Consider the following 19886-nt stretch of genomic DNA (forward strand, 5'->3'; position numbering starts at 1 on the left):
CCCTGCAGGAACTTCTATTAGCCAATTGTTTGTCCCATCGATCCCGTTTTGGGGTCGGGAGGGGGAAAAAAGGGACTGGGCAAAAGCGGCAGACAGCCCCGGTGTTAAATTATTAACTAAACGTTCTCATCCTCCCGAGACGTGTTTCCTTTAAAGAGCATCTGGAGGAACCGTGATCTTTTATGAAATTAATAGCCGGGGGGGATGTCATCAGAGAGCAAACGCAAACTCCTGAAGCAGCTGAGATTTGGGGGTTTGGGGGGGGGGAAGGAGATGGGAAGACGCCTAGCTAGGAGGGGGGGGTAGCCCGTTTATTGTGATTGGATTTATTATAGTTATTAAGTGGGGAAGGAGAGAAAAAAAAAACCCTCTAAAGATCCGCTGAAGAAAGACCTGGATTCTGCACCTTTGTATCTTAGCGTTTCTCGTCCGCTTTCGTGGAAAATGATTGGATTTGGAAGTTGAAGTTCGGAAAGTCTCCTGGGGGGGTTTGTTACTGATTTTAGTGCTGAATACGAACCCGTTGCCAAGCGTCTGAATTTTGATCACCGGACCAGGGGGAAACTTCCGCGGTCATAAGTGTGAAAAATTTACAATGGTCCTAAATGCCATTGTAACTTTGAACAGACACTAATTGAACTGTTGTAAGTCAAGTATAGTGCATACGATTCCTTTCCTTTCCTTTTTTAGTATTCTATTCTTTATTTCTATTCTGTTCTGTTCTGTTCTGTTCTATTCTATTCTATTCTATTCTATTCTATTCTATTCTATTCTATTCTATTCTATTCTGTAATTCTATTCTATTCTGTTATTCATTCTATTCTTTTATTCATTCTATTCCATTCTATTCTGTAATTCTATTCTATTCTGTTCTGTTCTGTTCTATTCTATTCTATTCTGTTCTATTCTATTCTATTCTATTCTATTCTATTCTATCCATTATTTCTATTCTGTTCTGTTCTATTCTAAAGTCAAGACCCATCTTCCTGTTGTTCTCCTTCTACCTCTCTTTTACCAGCCTTCTTGCATGGGGGGGGGCAGCAAAGTGGAAGGACCCCCAATCTGGTCACTTTTGAGTCCTTTTTCCAACCTTCAACAGAACCTCTGATTTATCCCGGAGCTTTGTCCGCTGGGTTTATTATCAGAGTCAATTTATACCTTCCATTTATTTCACCCATGATTGACTCCCCAACTCTTAAAATACAGAGAGAGAAAGATTGGACTCTTGTCTCAGGGAAAAAGAAGAAGAAGAAGAAGGGGGGGGGGGGGAGAGAAAAGCAAAAAAAAAAAAGCAGAAATGTAGATGGAGGAAGCGGAAGGCCGGATAACGACTGCTGTAAATCTGTTAACGGAGTTGATTAATCTTGGGAGTAACCTTTGCCGATGCTCTCTCCAATGATCCCTTCTTGATAAAGTTAGCAGAAGGAAAAGTTCAATGGGGCATAATAATAATAATAATAATAATAATAATAATAATAATAATAATAATAATAATAATAATAAATCCAGTCTGAACATCTGGCTGACTGTGCGATGATCCATAATAATAATAATAATAATAATAATAATAATAATAATAATAATAATAATAATAATAATAAAGTTGGGACCTTGGAAGTCATCGAGTCCAACCCCCTGCTCAGGCAGGAAACCCTATACCATTTCAGACAAATGGCTGTCCAGTCTCTTCTTAAAAACTTCCAGTGTTGGAGCATTTACTGCTTCTGGAGGCAGGTTGTTCCACTGGTTAATTATTCTCACTGTCAGGAAGTTTCTCCTTAATCCCAGGTTGCTTCTCTTCTTGATTAGTTTCCATCCATTGCTTCTTGTCCTGCCTTCAGGGGCTTTGGAGAATAGCTTGACTCCCTCTTCTTTGGGGCAGCCCCTGAGATACTGGAAGACTGCTATCATGTCCCCCCTCGTCCTTCTCTTCCTTAAACTAGACATCCCCAATTCCAGCAACCGTTCCTTATATGCTTTAGCCTCCAGTCCCCTGATCATCTTTCTTTGCCTTGAAATCAACTTTGCGTAGTGTGAAAAACCGTCCTCAAGCCCAGCGCAATCTTCACAATATTAAGAAAACTGTCACAGTGAGCTTTCTTTTACATTGGGCTCCTCGGATGCCTCGCTCTTTTAGCGGCCGTTCAAAGTTGCAACTGGGCTCATCCAGTGGACTCACTTAAGGACGTTCACTTCACCGTCACAGTGTTTGCCTGACGGCCACCAGCTTGACTTCAGCCTTACTGGAAGAAGAAGAAGCCCCGGTTAGGCGCTGACTTGCTTTGCGACGCTCGTGGTTTATGACCATTATTGCCAATTACGGTCGTAAGTCGGGGACATCTTATATGGTTAGTGCAAGATACACCTGATTTTCCACCCCTTCTTCTTTCCCACCCCTCTGATGGTGGAGGGGCACAAAATTGCACAGCGAGGGTCTTTAAAACAAAACGCTCCTTTCTAAGGGGGGGGGGCTTAGAGCGTCTGTAAAATCTTCCACGGAAAATTGAGTTAGCCAGGAAGACAATGGACACCCCCCCCCTTTGTGTACTGGAGCATCTTCCATTCATTTGGGGAAAATGTCGGGGGGCATGTCTCCCCCCCGCCGAAGGGTGAAGGATCTGGGGTGCACATCTGTTTCTTAATTTCTTGGCCCCCCCACCCACCCAACCACACGCATGCCCCCGGCCCCTTCTTTCCCGCGGGGCTTTGAGCAATTGCACCGAGGCCTCGAACCGCCCAAAAGACGGGAAGAGAAAAAAGAAGAAGAAGAAGAAGAAGAAGAAGAAGAAGAAGAAGAAGAAGAAGAAGAAGAAGAAGAAGAAGAAGAAGAAGAAGAAGAAGAAGAAGAAGAAGAAGAAGAAGAAGAAGAAGAAGAAGAAGAAGAAGAAGAAGAAGAAGAAGAAGAAGAAGAAGAAGAAGAAGAATGAAGAAGAAGAAGAAGAAGAAGAAGAAGAAGAAGAAGAAGAAGAAGAAGAAGAAGAAGAAGAAGAAGAAGAAGAAGAAGAAGAAGAAGGAGAAGAAAGCAGCTGAAGTGAAGTTAATATTGATGCCCGGTGCCAATTTGTGATGGTGGGAGGGAGAAAGGAAAGGAGGAGGCCAAAAGGGTTACAGCTGGCAAGGGGGGAGGAGGACATTGTTTCCCCACTTCCCCCCCCCACAAAAAATGTACGCGGCAGTGACATAAAGCCATCTCTTACTCGAACGCATGACTCAGTTCCACACTGAGTTTGCCTTTTGTTCCTGCAGCAAAGAATGCACAGCTTCTGCCACCCTTAATGGGCCATTTTCCTCGCACAATATAGCTTTTGGAGGGGGGGGGGAGAGAGAAAAAAAAATGGGAGCCGGTTTTGGAAGCAGATCCTCACCTCGGTAAAGTAGGGCTGGCCTCCCGCCGTTCGAAGACTACCTTTCTTTTCAGTGGCCACGCATAATGGGTGGAAATGAGCAATATATTCCTTATTTTATTTTATTGTTTTTTTGTACGCTGCACCTCCGCCCACCCCTAAAAAAAAAAAAGAAGAAGAAAAAATAACAATAATCAAAGGGACCTTTTTAGGAGCACCTCATCATTCCCCCTCCGACGCCGAGGGGATAAAAGCTGCATTTTTGCAAAATTAAAAGGGATTCGACTCTGTCCGCACGCCCCCCCCAAAAAATCAGCCTTTGAATAGGCGCCGAGGGAGGGGAATAACGAGATGTTTTTTTGCAGGAAAATTACAGTAACTATTCTGGAATTGTAGCAGGTCCAATCAGGGCTTGTTCGGGAAAGCAGGAGGAAGCAGAGCCACCCCCCCACCCCGATATAACTTTATATTTATACATATATTTTATAACTTCTTTGGACTTTGAAAGGGTTGACCCTCTCCGTGGTGGGCTGTGAATTTGTCTGCGAGGTGAATTCCGAGGCGTCTTTGCCGTTTCTCTGCCAACAAGGGACGGTCCTTGGCGGGAGATAAGGAGGGTCAAGTTTTCCGGGCCTGCAAGTTGTCAGAAAAGGAAGCGTCCTGGAAACGATGAGTGTTAAAAAGTTGTTCCAAAAAAAAAGAAGAAGTATTGAAGTGGTTGCGATCTCTTAATGAGGTCATCAGCCTTCTCAGCCTTTGCTGACTCCGAGGACAGACGGGCTGACCTTAACCGTTAACCCCGCTGTGCGCCAAAAGGCCATTTTCTTCTTCGCTCCCCAAAAATGAAAAAAAAAATAAAATAAAATCTCTCGAAGGTCTGTCTAGAATGTCACCGAGAAGACATTTCGGAGCTGCTTTGATTTCTTTCGGTCCAAACCAAAATCTCGTGAACTGCCTTTATAAAGCCTTAAGTAAGTCTACGTCCAATTTTGGTTCACCACGTTCCGAAAAAATTGTCCAGACTTTGGAAAACGTGTCGAGAAGAGCAGCTAAGATGATGAAAGGCCGGGCAACTGACTCGTACTTATGATGGTTAGGGTCATGCAATCCCGCTTTTGCGACTTTCTGATGAGCAGTGGGGAAGCCAGATTCGCTTAACAAACTGGGTTAATGACAGCTGCAGTGATTTGTTTAACAATGTGGGCCAAAAGCGAACGGGGCAAAATTTGTTCCACCACCGTCTTGCTTAGTTGAGGAGCATCGTTCTAGAGGACAGATATTTTCATGGGGATATTAACAGTAAAACCATCCCAGGGAGAGAGAATTGCTTACCAAGCATCAACCTGACTAACGTTGTGCATATTTGCGGCTCCGGCTGAAACACAAGAAGAGTGTTAGGCGAATTGCCCCTGTTGTGTGTTGGCAAGACACAAAACAGCTGTTCTTCCTCGCAAGGAGCTGCCTCTCGGGTTGACAATCACAGCAGATGGTCCTTAGGAGAAGGTCATCCTTTGCGATCTCTCCTGACCCTCAAATTTCATCCTTTTGGTCCCTAGGAGTCTGAAACCCCAAATTCAAAATTCAGAATATCTGTTACAACAGCCAGAGATGAGCAGAAGGGGGGGGGGCGCCCTTTTTAATCATGTGGAAACTTTTTTGGATTTATAGTAAGTAGATATAGAGGGAGGGAGGGAGGTAGGGAGGGAGGGAGGGAAGGAAGGAAGGAAGGGAGGGAGGGAGGGAGGGAGGGAGGGAGGTGAGAGGGAGGAAGGGAGGAAGGTGAGAGAGGGAAGGAGGAAGGAAGGAAGGAAGGAAGGAAGGCAAAAGGGAGGAAGGGTGGGAAGGAAGGAGAAAGGAAGGAAGGAAGAAAAGAAGAAAGGAAGGTGGGAGGGAGGGAGGGAGGAAGGAAGGTGAGAGAGGGAAGGAGGAAGGAAGGAAGGCAAAATGGAGGAAGGGTGGGAAGGAAGGAAGGAAGGAAGGAAGGAAGGAAGGAAGGAAGGAAGGAAGGAAGGAAAAAGCAGGTCATGTGATCTGACCCCTAAAAGTTGGGGGCCATGGAAGTGTCTTGGCCTCCTCCTCCTCCTCCTCCTCCTCCTCTCCCCAACCTGTTTCCAGGACCCTGTGAGACAGGACCCTCCCTCGGAAGCTGCGCCCATTCCATGGAGATCAAGGCATGAAACCTGACCCCCAGGAGACCCATCTGCCGAAGGGCCGGGCCGGCGTGGAGCTCAGAGGCCAGCCCACTGGCGCTTGTCCCGGCTGGCTTGGCCTAGCATCTCCTCTCCGCCCGGCCGCAGACTTTGTGATTAAGTCTGCAAGCCCCCCGCTGTTTTTAATAGGCCTGTAGACCCAACCGGCTGATGAGAACTAAACAACGCAGCTTGCCCTCAAATATTTCCACTGGAATCTCCTAATACGCGATATTAATCATGGCTGTCAAAGCAGTCAGGAGCCCAAGCATGTCCACCCAGTGGGCTGGGAGGGGGGGTGGGCCCCGGGGGCAAGGATGGGAGGAGGAGGTGGAGAGGGAGGGAGGGAGGAAGGAAGGAAGGAAGGAAGGAAGGAAGGAAGGAAGGAAGGAAGGAAGGAAGGAAGCCTGGAAAAGTGGAAAGAGACCTAGTCCAGTGTGTATCAGCCTTAGTAACTTAGCAAATTCTGGGAGTTGACGTTCCTCCCAGATGTGTTCATGGGTGGGGGGATTTGAACCCGGGATCAGCTGTTCCTGAGGCTGAGCCTTCGAAATTCACGGTTCTTGTGTGTAAGAGAGGGAGGGAGGGAGAAAGCAGGCAGCCCCCAATTTTCATAATCGGCAGAACCGAGCTGCTCATTTGTAACTTGAAGATGAGCCCAGCCTTCTGCCTTCCCAGAGATCCCGCATAACGTATTTCCATAACATTATAATCAGTTTTATCCTAGATTCCCCCCCAAAACTATATGCTTGCTGATGGTCTTGCTTACCTCACACGAATAGCATGTGTAACAAATCTTTATTTGCAATTTCTTCCCAGTTGGAATTCCAGCCCCTCTTCCCCCTGTCCCTATTGATAAACCTCATCAAGGTTGTCCTTCCCTTCCCCTTCCTTGGAACATAGATAGAATCACAGGGCTGGAAGGGACCTTGGAGGTGGTCTAGTCCAACCCCCTGCCCAAGCAGGAGACGCTGTGCCATTTCAGACAAACGGTGGTCCAGTTTCTTCTTAAACCCCCCCCCCAGGAGCTGGGACAATCTGTTGACCGAACTCCTAAGCAATGATGGACCAAGTGGATCAAGGATTTAATTCAACAAAAGAAACTTCCTGCAGTCTTCAACTCTGGCTAGCCATTTTGTTTCACGGATCTTCCTGCTCATGTATCCTAGGACCGCTTTGGAAATCTCAGAACTAGAATAGAATAGAATAGAATAGAATAGAATAGAATAGAATAGAATAGAATAGAATAGAATAGAATAGAATAGAATAGAATAGAATAGAATAGAATAGAATAGAAGATATAGACTAGACTAGGCTAGACTAGACTAAGAATAGAATAGAATAGAATAGAATAGAATAGAATAGAATAGAATAGAATAGAATAGAATAGAATAGAATAGAATAGAATAGAATAGAATAGAATAGAATAGAATAGAATAGAATAGGAATAGAATAGAATAGAAATATAGGCAAGACTAGACTAGGCTAGACTAGAATAAGAATAGAATAGAATAGAATAGAATAGAATAGAATAGAATAGAATAGAATAGAATAGAATAGAATAGAATAGAATAGAATAGAATAGAATAACAGAGTTGGAAGGGACCTTGGAGGTCTTCTAGTCCAACCCCCTGCTCAGGCAGGAAACTCTATACTATGCTGTCCAGTCTCTCCTTAAAAACTTCCAGTGTTGGAGCATCCACAGCTTCTGGAGGCAGGTCGTTCCACTGGTTAATTGTTCTCAATGTCAGGACATTTCTTCTTAGTTCTTCTAGGTTGCTCCTCTCCTTGATTGGCTTCCATCCGTTGCTTCTTCTTGTCCTGCCTTCAGGTCCTTTGGAGAATAGGTGGACCCCGTCTTCTTTGTGGCAACCCCTGAGATCTTGGAACGCTGCTATCCTGTCTAACCTCCAGGATGGGCAGATGGAGACCAAGCCCGCGTCTCCCATCTATCCTTATACAAGGAGTTCCACCTGGTGTTTCCTAAGTGTCCACTGACCCAGGACCCCCGAGGCCCGAAGATCCTCTTGCTGTCACGGCTGTCCTTCAAAACATCTCCCCGTCCTCTTAGGACTTGGGATGACAGCCAGGCCACTGCAAGAGCCGCCCATGGTGGGCAGAAGGACCAGCCAACGCGAGAGAGATTGAGTCGCATTCTTGAAGTCCACATTCATGGTGCCCTGGGCGATCATCTCCCAGTTGCTACACAGAGCTCCTCAGTTCTCCGTTTGTTTGTCTTTTTCCACCCACCCCGAAGGTGTCCCCGTCTTTTTCCAAAGCGGAACATCTTCAGAAGGTTACCCGATGCGTTAGGGATGTCCCTCACCCACCCACCCACCCACCCACCCAAAGAAGACAACAGAAGAAAGCCACAAATCATATGTTGGACATGGGGGGGTGAGCAGAGTTTCCATCGGTTCGTGTTCCTCGCAGCGAAGAAAAGACGGAGAAAGAAATTGTTTTGTGTTTGACGTGCAGGGAAGATCCAGCCTCAACAATCCGACCAGTGTCTCGACTCACAATGTCGCATTCAGGAACACAGATCGTCTTTTATGAGGCGAGATGAGTGCGTGGGACAATGATGCTCGGGATTGTTTGGGACAATCTTATTCTGTAGTCAGCAGAAAGCAAGAGGGTGGGATATTGACCCACACACACACACACACACACAAAGCCACCCATGCACCGTGACAGCGTTGTCATTTTTTGTGCTTAATTCTTAATTCTTCTTGTCCTGCCTCGCCCCCTCAACGTTTGGAAATTTGGGAGAAATAACCACTTGGCATAATCTCTTCCTTGTCCTCTCATCCTTTGTCTTCCTTCTCTTCCCTCTCCTTTCTTTCCTTTCTTCCGTTTCGTCCGCCGGTCTCCATCTTGCGAGCCCTGGCACCGACGCGAGATTCAAAATAACGGTTCGGGGTCAACTCCTTTCTCCATGGTGCACCCACAATTTCTGGAGGCAGGCTGTTCCACTGGTTCATTGTTCCAACTGTTAGGAAGTTTCTCCTTAGTTCCAGGTTGCTTCTCTCCTTGGTTAGTTTCCATCCGTCGCTTCTTGTCCTGCCTTCGGGTGCTTTGGAGAACAGCTTGACTCCGTCTTCTTTGAGGCAGCCCCTGAGATACTGGAAGACTGCTATCATGTCCCCCCTCGTCCTTCTCTTCGTTAAACTAGACATCCCCAATTCCTACAATTCGTATGTTATCGCCTCCAGTCCCCTAATCAGAACAGAACAGAATAACTGAGTTGGAAAGGACCTCAGAGGTCTTCTAGTCCAACCCCCTGCTCAGGCAGGAACCCTACACCAGTTCAGATAAGTGGCTGTCCAATCTTTTCTTCGAAACTTCCAGTGTTGGAGCATTCACCGCTTCTGGAGGCAGGTTGTTCCACTGGTTAATTGTTCTCACTGTCAGGAAGTTTCTCCTTAGTTCTAGGTTGCTTCTCTCCTTGATGAGTTTCCATCTGTTGCTTCTTGTCCTGCCTTCAGGTGCTTTGGTAAATAGCTTGACTCCCTCTTCTTCGGGGCAGCCCCTGAGATACTGGAAGACTGCTATCCTGTCCCCCCTCGTCCTTCCCTTCATTAAACTAGACATCCCCAATTTCAGAGGGGAGAGGACCCTCCCAGTGGGAACCCGTGCATCAACGGCTGGAGACACAGACCCTGGCTGGGCTGAGACCTTGCCTTCATCTTTTGCTCTTAATTGGCTTCAGGTCTTGGAGCTTGGCCAGGGGATAATTTTTTTTCCCCTTAAAATAAAATAAAATAAATGCAGAAAGCAAAATCCAAAGGCCTCCTCGTTAGGCCGGGGGGGAAAAAAGTAAATTTGCATGACAGGCTGGCTTCAATTGACTGTCAGGTAGCCCCTGTTTTTTTGCTTTTATTTTTTTTTCCCATCGGGGTTGCGCTCCCCTCGCTCCCTTTTGCACACAAAGTCCCCTTTGTCGAGGCGCGCAACGTTTTTTGCCCCCCATAGAATCCAAGCCCACAGAAGGATGTCGGGCCTGCATTTTAATAAATAAATCAAAAACACTTCAGCCCTCCAGGAAAAAAAAGATTCTTCATTAGACACCCTCCTTCTCTTTTCTTGTTTTTTTTTCCAGCCCCCCTCCCCACTATGCCAAGCCGAGTTTGGATTGGACCCCGTCCAGGAACCCCATGGCAGGCTAATGGGTGTCTCCCCCCCGACACCCCCCCACCCCTCTTTTTTTTTCGCTCCCTTCCCCTCCCACCCAGGATGGACAAAAGACCTTTTCTTCCTTCTCCGGGGCTGAACGAGTTTATCCAAATATTCTCGGCTTACTAAGTCGCCCCCTTTTTCGGAACCGATCGACGCCGTTAAAAAAGGACACTTTTGTGCGTCTTGCAAGGGGGGGAAAAAACCCTGCATGGGTGGGGACGAGGGACGGGGAAGCGCCCATGAGGCCGCGAGAGGGGGTGGAAGGAGCGAAGGGGGGGGGACCCAATGGGTGAAAAAATTCTCCACCAGGTTGCCCTTCGCCTGGGATGTCCTACGACGAAGGAGCTCTCTTTATTCCTCCCGTTTCCAACAGCGAACGTTTTCGCTCACAGGACTTACACGTTCGTTTAACGACCGTTCAGAGTTAGGCGGCACTGAATAAAAGGGACTTACGACGGGTCCTCGGTAAAACGAGGACTCAGATTGTTGGGGAAAATATGCTGACTCTGTAAATCGGGAGGGCTGTGAAGCACGGTGAAGTGGCCTATAAGTTTGAGGGCTATTGCTGTTCTGTTCTATTCTGTTCCATTCCGTTCATCTATCTATCTATCCATCCATTATCTGTCTATTTATCCATCCACCCACCCACCCATCCATCTACCATCTATCTATATATCCATCCATTTTCTATCCATCCATCTATCATCTATCTATATCTATCCATCCATCCATGTTCTATTTATCTATCTATTCATCCATCATCTATCTACCATCCATTATCTTTTTATCTATCTATCCATCCATTCATCCATCTACACCCATTGTCTGTCCATCCATCCATCCATCATCTATATATCCATCCATTTTCTATCCATCCATCATCTTATCTATGTCTATCCACCCACCCATGTTCTATCTATTTATCTATCTATCTATCATCCATTATCTGTTTATCTATCCATCCATCCAATTGTCCGTCCATCCATCCGTCCATTCTTCTGTCTATCTGTCTGTCTGTCTGTCTGTCTGTCTGTCTGTCGATCTAATTTAGATCCCATCCATTTCATTATCCAATCCACTCTGGGCAGTTTATAGCTTCAAACCTCTTATGCCCCAAACCTATTTTGTAACTCTAAACCAAGAAAAAAAAAAAAAGAAAAGAAGAACCAGACATTGCTTTACATCTGTCTCTTTTTAACCAGGTTTGGGGTAAGCAGAAGCCTTCAGGAGCTGCGTCGGTCCCGCTCCCCGCCCCCCCCCCAAATAAAATAAATAAAAATCCACATTTGGAGAAACAGGGTAGGAGCCCAGCGGCCACTGGTGTTTTTATATCGGCTTGAGCGGGAGCGACGAAGCCTCATAAAACCTATGAGTGATGTATCCTTGGAAAGCTATAAAAATTTATGGGGGGAAAAGCCCCTGCCGAAAGGCCCGGGCCTGCTCCCTAGCCAGGGAATTCAACCTGCGGCCAGGGTCTGCTTTTGATAACGGCTCCATCTGGTCCACAGAAGCCCAGCTAAACTGTTGCAGCAACGAGAAACACCGCTCTGTGGCCGGGTGCCGCCTTTTGGGGAGGGGGTGTTTTGGGTGGGGGGACTGTCTCCCCAGCTTGAGAGATTTGCAGGTTATGAACGTAGCGGGATGAGAAAGCTCGCAAGGCAGTTATGGCGAAGGGAGGGGACCCGCTGCTCGGTCAGAAGAGGAATGTCGGAAAAGGCTGCTTGGGACACCTTGGTGGTTTGCCTTCCCGGGCGTATATTTAGTGGATTTATCCATTTGCTTGCTCCTCCACCACTTTGAAACTCATGGAATTTGGTATATGCTCAACGCTTTTTGACTCCCTTTGGCGACCTTCTGACAAGCATCATTGGTTAGGAGTTTGGTCAACAGATCCTCCCAGGCAGAGATTGGACAGTGCTTTGTCTGAAATGGTCTCTGCTTGGGCTAGAGGTTGGGTTAGAAGACCTCCAAGGCCCTTTCCAGCTCTATCAACCCATACTATGTTCTAAGATGGCTGAGGAACAGTTACCAGATATTTGAGTCTCAGAAGATGATTGGGACAGCCTCGCTATAAGCTGAAGAGTTTTCTTCTTCTTCTTCTTCTTCTTCTTCTTCTTCTTCTTCTTCTTCTTCTTCTTCTTCTTCTTCTTCTTCTTCTTCTTCTTCTTCTTCTTCTTCTTCTTCTTCTCCACCCTCCTCCTCCTCCTCTTCCTCCTCTTCTTTTCCTTTTCCCTTTTCTTCTTCTTCTTCTTCATCCTCCTCCTCCTCCTCCTCTTCTTCTTCTTCTTCTTCTTCTTCTCCACCCTCCTCCTCTTCCTCCTCCTCTTCTTCTTCTTTTCCTTTTTCTTCTTCTTCTTCACCCCCTCTCCTCCTCCTCCTCCTCCTCCTCCTCCTCCTCCTCCTCCTCTTTCTTCTTCTTCTTCTTCTTCTTCTTCTTCTTCTTCTTCTTCTTCTTCTTCTTCTTCTTCTTCTTCTTCTTCTTCTTCTTCTTCACCCTCCTCCTCCTGCTTCTTCTCAAGGCCCCTTCCAATCGTAATATCCCATACTCTATGTTCTAAGATGTATGAGGAACACTTACCAGATATTTAGCCTCAGAAGACAATTGAGACAGCCTTGCTCTAAGCTGAACAGTTCTCCTAGGCAAGGGGACCCATCTGTTTGTTATACTTCAAAACTGGAAGGAAGGGTAGATCCGAGGCTGCCCGAGGGCAAAGTCAGTTCTGGTGCTGGGAACAGATGATTAGGAATTTTCAGAACACACATTTCGTGGACTTCCAAGCCCACAAAGAATTGCTTTCCTTTCCCAGAGTCGATTTTTTTTTGACCCGGTTTTGCAGTTTGCTGAACCTCGGAGATCGGTTCGAAAAGGGTGTGTGTGTGTGTGTGTGTGTGTGACCTCCTAGGTTGACATCCGTGCCTCCGACTTTCTGAACTTGCCAATCAGCTCCCCGTCGCTCCGTGCATTGTGTTCCTCGGGATTTTTTTTTATTCAGTAGCCCTTCCTGTAATCAAGCTGGGAAAGTTAGCCGTGCACTTGAGAATATCCGCCTGCCTTTCTAGAAGGACAGTTTCCCCCCCCCCCCAAAGAATCTCTTTCACTCCTTTTGTGACACTGTGTGAAGAAACCTACATTCCCTCACCTCTCGTTTTGGGGAAAGTTGAACAAGTCGCTTTCCAGAAGGTCTCTTGATTTCTCCCGGCTTGTGGTCGCCCCTCGATGGGTTGGTAAGATGCTCCAAGAAGATCTTCAGGTCTTAGGTCCTGCTAGAGGTCTTCCAAGTTGGGTTTGATGGTTCCAAAGCTTCCTGCAAAAGTTGGGATGTTCCTGCTGCTGACTTGCCTACAGTTATCTCTCTCTCTTGGTCTCCCTTCCCTGAACAGAAATTCCTTCTGGATTTCTTCTCATCTCAACCTCCCACAATCCTCTCTTGCAGATTGGCGAGGAGCTGGACCTCAGCAAATTCTGCATGGATGCCAACCCAACGTCCAGCGGGAACTGGTTGAAATATATCCGGGTCGCTCGTTCGAGCGAAGAACAAAATTTAGTGGTGTGTCCCATTAATGACCAGGTATGAACTTTTGTGCGTGTACTCCCCGGGGCCCAAGCATACACACAATGCGGCTCACACATTGAGCTACATCCTGGTTTGTTTAACCAGGATTTACTGGCAGAGCTACCATTGGCAGAAATCACCAAATAGGGTTGAATGTGAACCATGCTTGATGAAGTGGGGTAGAAAATTTATTTACAACTCTTATAGGAAGGCCTCTTTTTTGGAAATATATTTTACACATATTTAAACTCCAGAGGGGAAAATGCGTATTGTACTCTTTTTTAAGGTTATAAAAAGGACAGTTCATTTCAAAAAGTAATCCTCAAAATACAATACTTCTCAGGACACACTCGGATTATCTGTTCCATAATCCCACATTCAGCCGGATCAATAAATTGTATAATAATAATAATATTGGGCCCATAAGAAAGAAGAAGAAGAAAAGAAGAAGAAGAAGGAGGAGAAGGAGAAGAAGAAGAAGAAGAAGAAGAAGAAGAAGAAGAAGAAGAAGAAGAAGAAGAAGAAGAAGAAGAAGAAGAAGAAGAAGAAGAAGAAGAAGAAGAAGAAGAAAGAGGAGGAGGAGAAGTAGGAGAAGAAGAAGAAAAAGAAAAAGGAGGAGGAGAAGGAGAAGGAGAAATGGAGAAACAAGAAGAAGTAGAAGTAGAAGTAGGAGGAGGAGAAGAAGAAGAAGAAAATATCGTATTTTCCGGCGTATAAGACGACTTTCGAAAGCATGCAAATCGTCTCCGAAATCGGGGATCGTCTTATACGCCGAGTCATCCTATACGCCAGAAAATACGGTAACAATAACAGTAGTAAGTGAGGTTCATTGATAGTGCAACAGTTTTTAGAAAAATTGGTCTTCTATCATGAATGTACAGGCAATTGCTCGAGGAATAAATCTAACTAAAGATATCCCTGAGTTGTTAGGAGATGAAAAAAGAGAAGAAGAAAAAAAGAGAGAGAGAAAATGCAAGCTTTATTTCAGTAGCTGGCCCTTTAGCCTCAAATTCAGCTTTAACTGGTAAACTCTGCCCTCTAGTGGGAGAACCCCCAAACGTCAGGCTTTTCCCCCCCAAAGAAAGAAAGAAAAAAAATGTATATCGTACAAACGTATATCGTACAATGTCACCAGGGAGAGCTTTTTAAAAATCTTTTAAGTCTCACTGGCCAGATTTTTCCATCTATTAAGTTAATATTTGACAGACTGTTTGGCTGTATCGGGAAAGATGTGCCAAAATGTATTGGCTTTAAAGAAGAAGGGGTAAAAAAAAAAAAAAAGTAAACAGAAATCAGGAAGAAACAATAAGAGTTTTGTGCCTATAACGGGGTGGGGGAGAGAAGTTAAATGGAATACTGTTCTTTCTGTTTGCTGCAGGATGGGATGTATTATATACCCTGAATGAATCTTTCTTTAAAAGTGAAATATGTGTGCATTCAGCCTAAAACCAGATTTGAGGCAAAGTCAAGCAACACCACCACCAAAAAAAAAAAAAAAATGATGGATTTTTCACGACCTGTTTGGAGCAGACGAAGAGCCGAGGCTGAATGGCTGCCATTAGGACATTTGACTTCCTGAGAGGGATGGGATTTGTAGTTGAGGCTCTGGGGATGATGTTCGGGCGGGCTGCCGTATGGGAGGAAGGAAGAGGTGACCACCTGGAGCATTTAAAATTTAGGAAGAGAGTTGAGTAGATCTGGGCTGGAGTTTAAACCCATGGGTGGGGGCAATTCGGCGAAATTCATCAGTGGGCCTTCCTGCACCAAAGGGACATTTTTTCCGGAATGTTTTCCATGGTTGGGTGGGAGTATATTTTGGATATAGTTGGGTAAAATACAAAAGGAAGGGAGAGAGAAAGGGAGAAGGAGGAAAGGAAAGGGATGTGGAGAAGGGAGAGGAGGAGGGGGAAAGAAGGAAGGAAGGAAGGAAGGAAGGAAGGAAGGAAGGAAGGAAGGAAGGAAGGAAGGAAGGAAGGAGAAAAAGAGAAGGACAGAAGGAGAAAAAGGGAAGGAAAGGAAGGAAGGAAAGGAAGGAAGGAAGGAAAGGAAAAAAGGGAAGGAAGGAGAAAAAGAAGACAGAAGGAGAAAAAGGGAAGGAAGGAAGGAAAAGAAGGAAGGAGAAAAAGAGAAGGACAGAAGGAGAAAAAGGGAAGGAAAGGAAGGAAGGAAAGGAAGGGAGAAAAAGAGGATAGAAGGAGAAAAAGGGAAGGAAGGAAAAGAAGGAAGGAAAGAAGGAAGGAAAAGAAGGAAGGAAGGAAGGAAGGAAGGAAGGAAGGAAGGAAGGAAGGAAGGTAGGTAGGACAGTATCTCCATCCACCATCAAGTGATAAACAGAATCACCCTCTTTTTTTCATTTCAACTAACGTTTGACACCCAGGTAGCTCCTATGTTTAATTTCTCTCCTCTACCCCCTTTTTCCCTCCCTCCCTCCCTTTCTGTCCCCCCCCCTCTCTCTTTTTCCTTGTCTAGATTTATTATAAAGTTATTAGAGAAACAGAGCCGGGAGAAGAGCTGCTGATGTACGCGAAAGAAGGAACCTTGTCTGCTGAAAACCTGCCGCCCAATTTGGAAGGTGAGGTCCGTTTCCTCTCGTTTCCCCCCCCCAATGCAAAGCCTTCGCGTTCCAAGATACAAAAACGCAGGTGGTTTCTTTTGGACCCTCGTGACATCAGAACACGTCACTGGGGCCTGAGAAACATCTGGCCCGACTTGCAACCACGAAGCAGGAAGCCATCCTAGCAACCTGCCAGATGTTGCCTTGGGACTTTGGCAATTCCCCCTGTCTGGCTCTTGGCTACCAAGATGTCCAGCATGGCTGCCCTCTATAACTAGGGGGGGGGGGTCTCTGCTTTGTCTCCAGAAGTTCACACATTCCGTTGCGAGGACTGTGACGAGCTCTTCCAGTCGAAAATGGAGATGAGGCGGCATAAGAAATATTCCTGCCATGCCGTCGGATCTCTGTACGAGTCCCTGACGGAGGAGATCAAGCAGGAAGGAGGGATGGAGGACGAACCGGTCCACGAATGCAAAGACTGTGAAAGGATGTTTCCGAACAAGTACAGGTGATGGGGGGGGGGATCCCAAAGATCAGGGTTTTGCAAACTTGACAGCTTTCAGAGGGGTGGGCCCCAACTTCCAGAATTCCCCAGCCAGCAAGGTTGAAAAACACAGGCCTAAATCTTGAGTACAGGTGATGGCATCCCTCCAAAGATGCTCTAGGTTCTCCTGCTTGAGCAGGGAGAGGGGTTGGACTAGAAGACCTCCAGGGTCCCTTCCGACTCTCGTTATTTTCCCTCATTCTTCTTCTCCCACAGCTTGGAACAGCACATGATCATCCACACGGAAGAAAGGGAATACAAGTGTGACCAGTGTCCCAAGGCCTTCAACTGGAAGTCCAACTTGATCCGTCACCAGATGTCACATGACAGTGGCAAAAGATTTGAGTGTGAAAATTGCGTGAAGGTAACGGCCCTCGGGGTGGGCGGGCCCTTGTTTAAAATTCTGGCAGGTTAGGCCGGTGGTCAAAGAGGTGGACATCTCTCTCTCTCTCCCGAGGTTCTGCTGTCGAAACAAATCAACACAAATGCCACACAAACACACACCAGATTCCCTACAAGGAAATGGCATTGTGTCTTACTCCAGACGCTCAAGAGGTATCCTGTTTGCCTTCCCCGCAGGTTTTCACGGACCCCAGCAATCTCCAAAGGCACATTCGCTCTCAGCACGTCGGCGCGCGGGCGCACGCTTGCCCAGACTGCGGGAAGACCTTCGCCACCTCTTCCGGCCTCAAACAACACAAGCACATCCACAGCACTGTGAAGCCTTTCATATGTAAGTTGCCCCAGCCACACTGCCTTGCCGCACGGAAATTCCCTGGATGTTGATTGGTTGGTTGGTTGGTTTATCAATCAAATTTTGGGCTCAGTTGTGGCGGTAGGTTGTGGTCATACCTTTGAAACAAACCCTGTGTTCTTTTGTGTTTCGTTGTGGTGTCATCCATGTCTCTCTGAGGCCGCCCTTGGGTTCCCGTTGGTTTAAAAACCTTTCCCGCTCCTCTCTCTTTTTGTTTTTCCAATCCCCCGTTAAAATCCCCAAAACGCCAATTTTCTCTCGCGTCTGACCGGTTCTGTCATATTAATTTCATACTGGGTTTCGGTCTTTTGGTTTCTGTTGATGCTTTAGGCGAGGTCTGCCACAAATCCTACACGCAGTTCTCCAACCTCTGCCGACACAAGCGCATGCACGCCGACTGCCGGACTCAGATCAAATGCAAGGACTGTGGGCAGATGTTCAGCACCACCTCCTCGCTCAACAAACACCGGCGGTTCTGCGAAGGCAAGAACCACTACAACCCCGGAGGCCTTTTTGCACCAGGTTTGCCTCTGACGCCCAGCTCCATGATGGACAAGTCTAAGGCATCGCCCAACCTCAATCATGCCGGACTCGGCTTCGGCGAGTACTTCCCCTCCCGGCCACACCCGGGAGCACTCCCGTTCTCGCCTGCTCCCCCTGCGTTCCCGGCTCTCGCCCCTGGGTTTCCAGGTATCTTCCCTCCCTCGCTGTACCCGAGGCCGCCTCTCTTGCCCCCCACACCCCTGCTCAAGAGCCCCATCAACCACACCCAAGAGGCCAAACTCCCCAGCCCTCTCGGCCACTCTCCGCTCCCGCTGATGTCCGCCATCAGCAACAGCAGCCACCCGCTACCTGTGGAGGAGAGGTTCAACAGCACCCCTTTGGGGAACTCCTACTTGGAGAAGCTCAAAGCCAGGACTAGTGACTTGTCAGACGCCAGTGACTTTGAGGACGTCAACACTACGACGGGCACCGATCTGGAGACCACCACCGGCACAGGCTCGGACTTAGAGAGCGACGCGGAGAGTGAGCAGGATAAAATGAAGGAGAAAAGCAAAGCTGGGGAGAGCAAGCCGGATTTTGGGAGCGGTTCGGTCCCCACCAGTTCTGCCAACAACATGAGCGATCTCCCCATCTTCTACTCCCAGCACACATTCTTCCCTCCGCCCGAGGATCAGCTGCTCCCGATGATGGGGGCCGCGAACGATTCCATCAAGGCCATCGCTTCGATTGCCGAGAAATACTTTGGGCCCGGATTTATGGGTATGCAAGAGAAAAAAATGGGGACTCTTCCCTATCATTCCATGTTTCCCTTCCAGTTCCTTCCCAACTTCTCCCACTCGGTCTACCCTTTCACGGAGCGAACCCTCAACCACAGTTTGATGGTCAAAGCCGAACCAAAGTCGCCCCGGGACCTGCACAAAATCGGCGGGCCCTGCTTGGAGTCGCCCTTCGACCTTACCACCAAGCCGAAAGAGAGCAAAGTGGCCCAAGTCCTGCCCGCCCGCCACGCCGGCGAGGAACAGCCTCTAGATCTCACCATCAGCAGCCGCATCCGGGCCAGTCATAACGGGAGTCGGGATTCCCGAAAGAACCACGTCTACGGTGAGAGGAAGCTGGTGGCCAGCGACGGGATCCCGAAGATGACTGAAGCTCAGATGCTTCCTCAACCTTCCCTGCATTACGCTAAGCCCTCCCCTTTCTTCATGGACCCCATCTACAGGTATTAACATTCTCAGCCTTGATGGTGTGTTGTTGTGATTGTCTGTGGGAAAGACTTTGAGGGATGGAATGGATAAAACTGGTCAGATAAGAGACTGCCTAACTCACGGTTATATGGATGGATTGATGGATGGATTAATGGATGGATGGATGGATGGATGGATGGATAGATATTCAGGCCACTCACATCATTAAAATTGTGGTTATTGGCAGGATCACAATGTACAGTGTAACCTTTTCCATATATTCTTCTACTGTGGAGCTGAGGTGGCCCACCTCAGCATCTTTCATGAGTCCTTCCATATTAGCTTCTTTGAGACTTGTCTTGTGAGCCGTAACAGAGCTTAGCTCCTGGGCAGAAGGTTGACTCAGCCTGCAAAAGTAGGCACGGTCATCAGGAATAATTATAATACACATACACAACATCCCTGGGCTAGAGGCATGATGGGAATTGTAGGGCCATGACAAAGGCGAACCACAATTCCACGGCCACCTCTGAAATGAAAGTGCCCCTTAGAGATCCAGAATTTCATATCAACCCACCAGTGTACTCTTTAATGTCTCTCACTCACGGAAAGAACACAACTTCTGAAGGTGAAGCAGCTACTCACTATCTCTAAAAGATGAAGCTAGGTCACCGTTCTTCTCATGATCTTCCAATTTCTCATCATGGCTGGGGAATCCAGAGAGGACCTCCCTTTCTGGAATGTGATCTAGCAGAAGAACGTTGAAATAAGATATCAGTTGGGTTGACCCAAGAATGCTTGATTTCCCTGTAGGCCGTTCTTTACTTGGGACAATAAGCTTGAAAAGAACCTTGAATGATAGCTTGTATCTCCTCAAAGGATATATTGGACCGTTCTCCTTTTTTTTCAAAAGGATACAAAGGAGAATCTTGAGTTTCCTTCTGTGAGGTATGTAACCCTCTGTCTTGTTGTCCAGCAGGGTGGAGAAGCGGAAGGTGGCTGACTCAGTTGGAGCACTCAAGGAGAAATATCTGAGACCTTCACCGCTGCTTTACCACCCTCAGGTAAGACCAGAAACATTGC

At 47.0% G+C, this 19886-nt stretch overlaps 1 protein-coding gene across 8 annotated transcripts in view; it reads left to right on the forward strand.

The window, feature by feature from the left end:
* PRDM16 (PR/SET domain 16) overlaps positions 1 to 19886 on the forward strand; it is a 217813-nt gene that overhangs the window by 185648 nt on the left and 12279 nt on the right. For 4 of the 8 annotated variants that reach the window (XM_039367816.1, XM_039367811.1, XM_039367817.1 and 1 more), the window contains exons 4-10: positions 13144 to 13278; positions 15733 to 15835; positions 16124 to 16325; positions 16578 to 16725; positions 16941 to 17094; positions 17437 to 18838; positions 19780 to 19867. In XM_039367816.1, the coding sequence (XP_039223750.1) occupies positions 13144 to 13278; positions 15733 to 15835; positions 16124 to 16325; positions 16578 to 16725; positions 16941 to 17094; positions 17437 to 18838; positions 19780 to 19867 (2232 nt within the window). Of the gene's footprint in view, positions 1 to 12887; positions 12935 to 13143; positions 13279 to 15732; positions 15836 to 16123; positions 16326 to 16577; positions 16726 to 16940; positions 17095 to 17436; positions 18839 to 19779; positions 19868 to 19886 lie in introns of those variants that run through there. The other 4 variants (XM_039367818.1, XM_039367812.1, XM_039367813.1 and 1 more) reach the window with 4 other exon arrangements.

The sequence above is a fragment of the Crotalus tigris genome, unplaced genomic scaffold, assembly GCF_016545835.1.
Source record: "Crotalus tigris isolate CLP2741 ecotype Arizona unplaced genomic scaffold, ASM1654583v1 scf7180000020588.15403103151:6194809, whole genome shotgun sequence".
Lineage (NCBI taxonomy): Eukaryota > Metazoa > Chordata > Lepidosauria > Squamata > Viperidae > Crotalus > Crotalus tigris.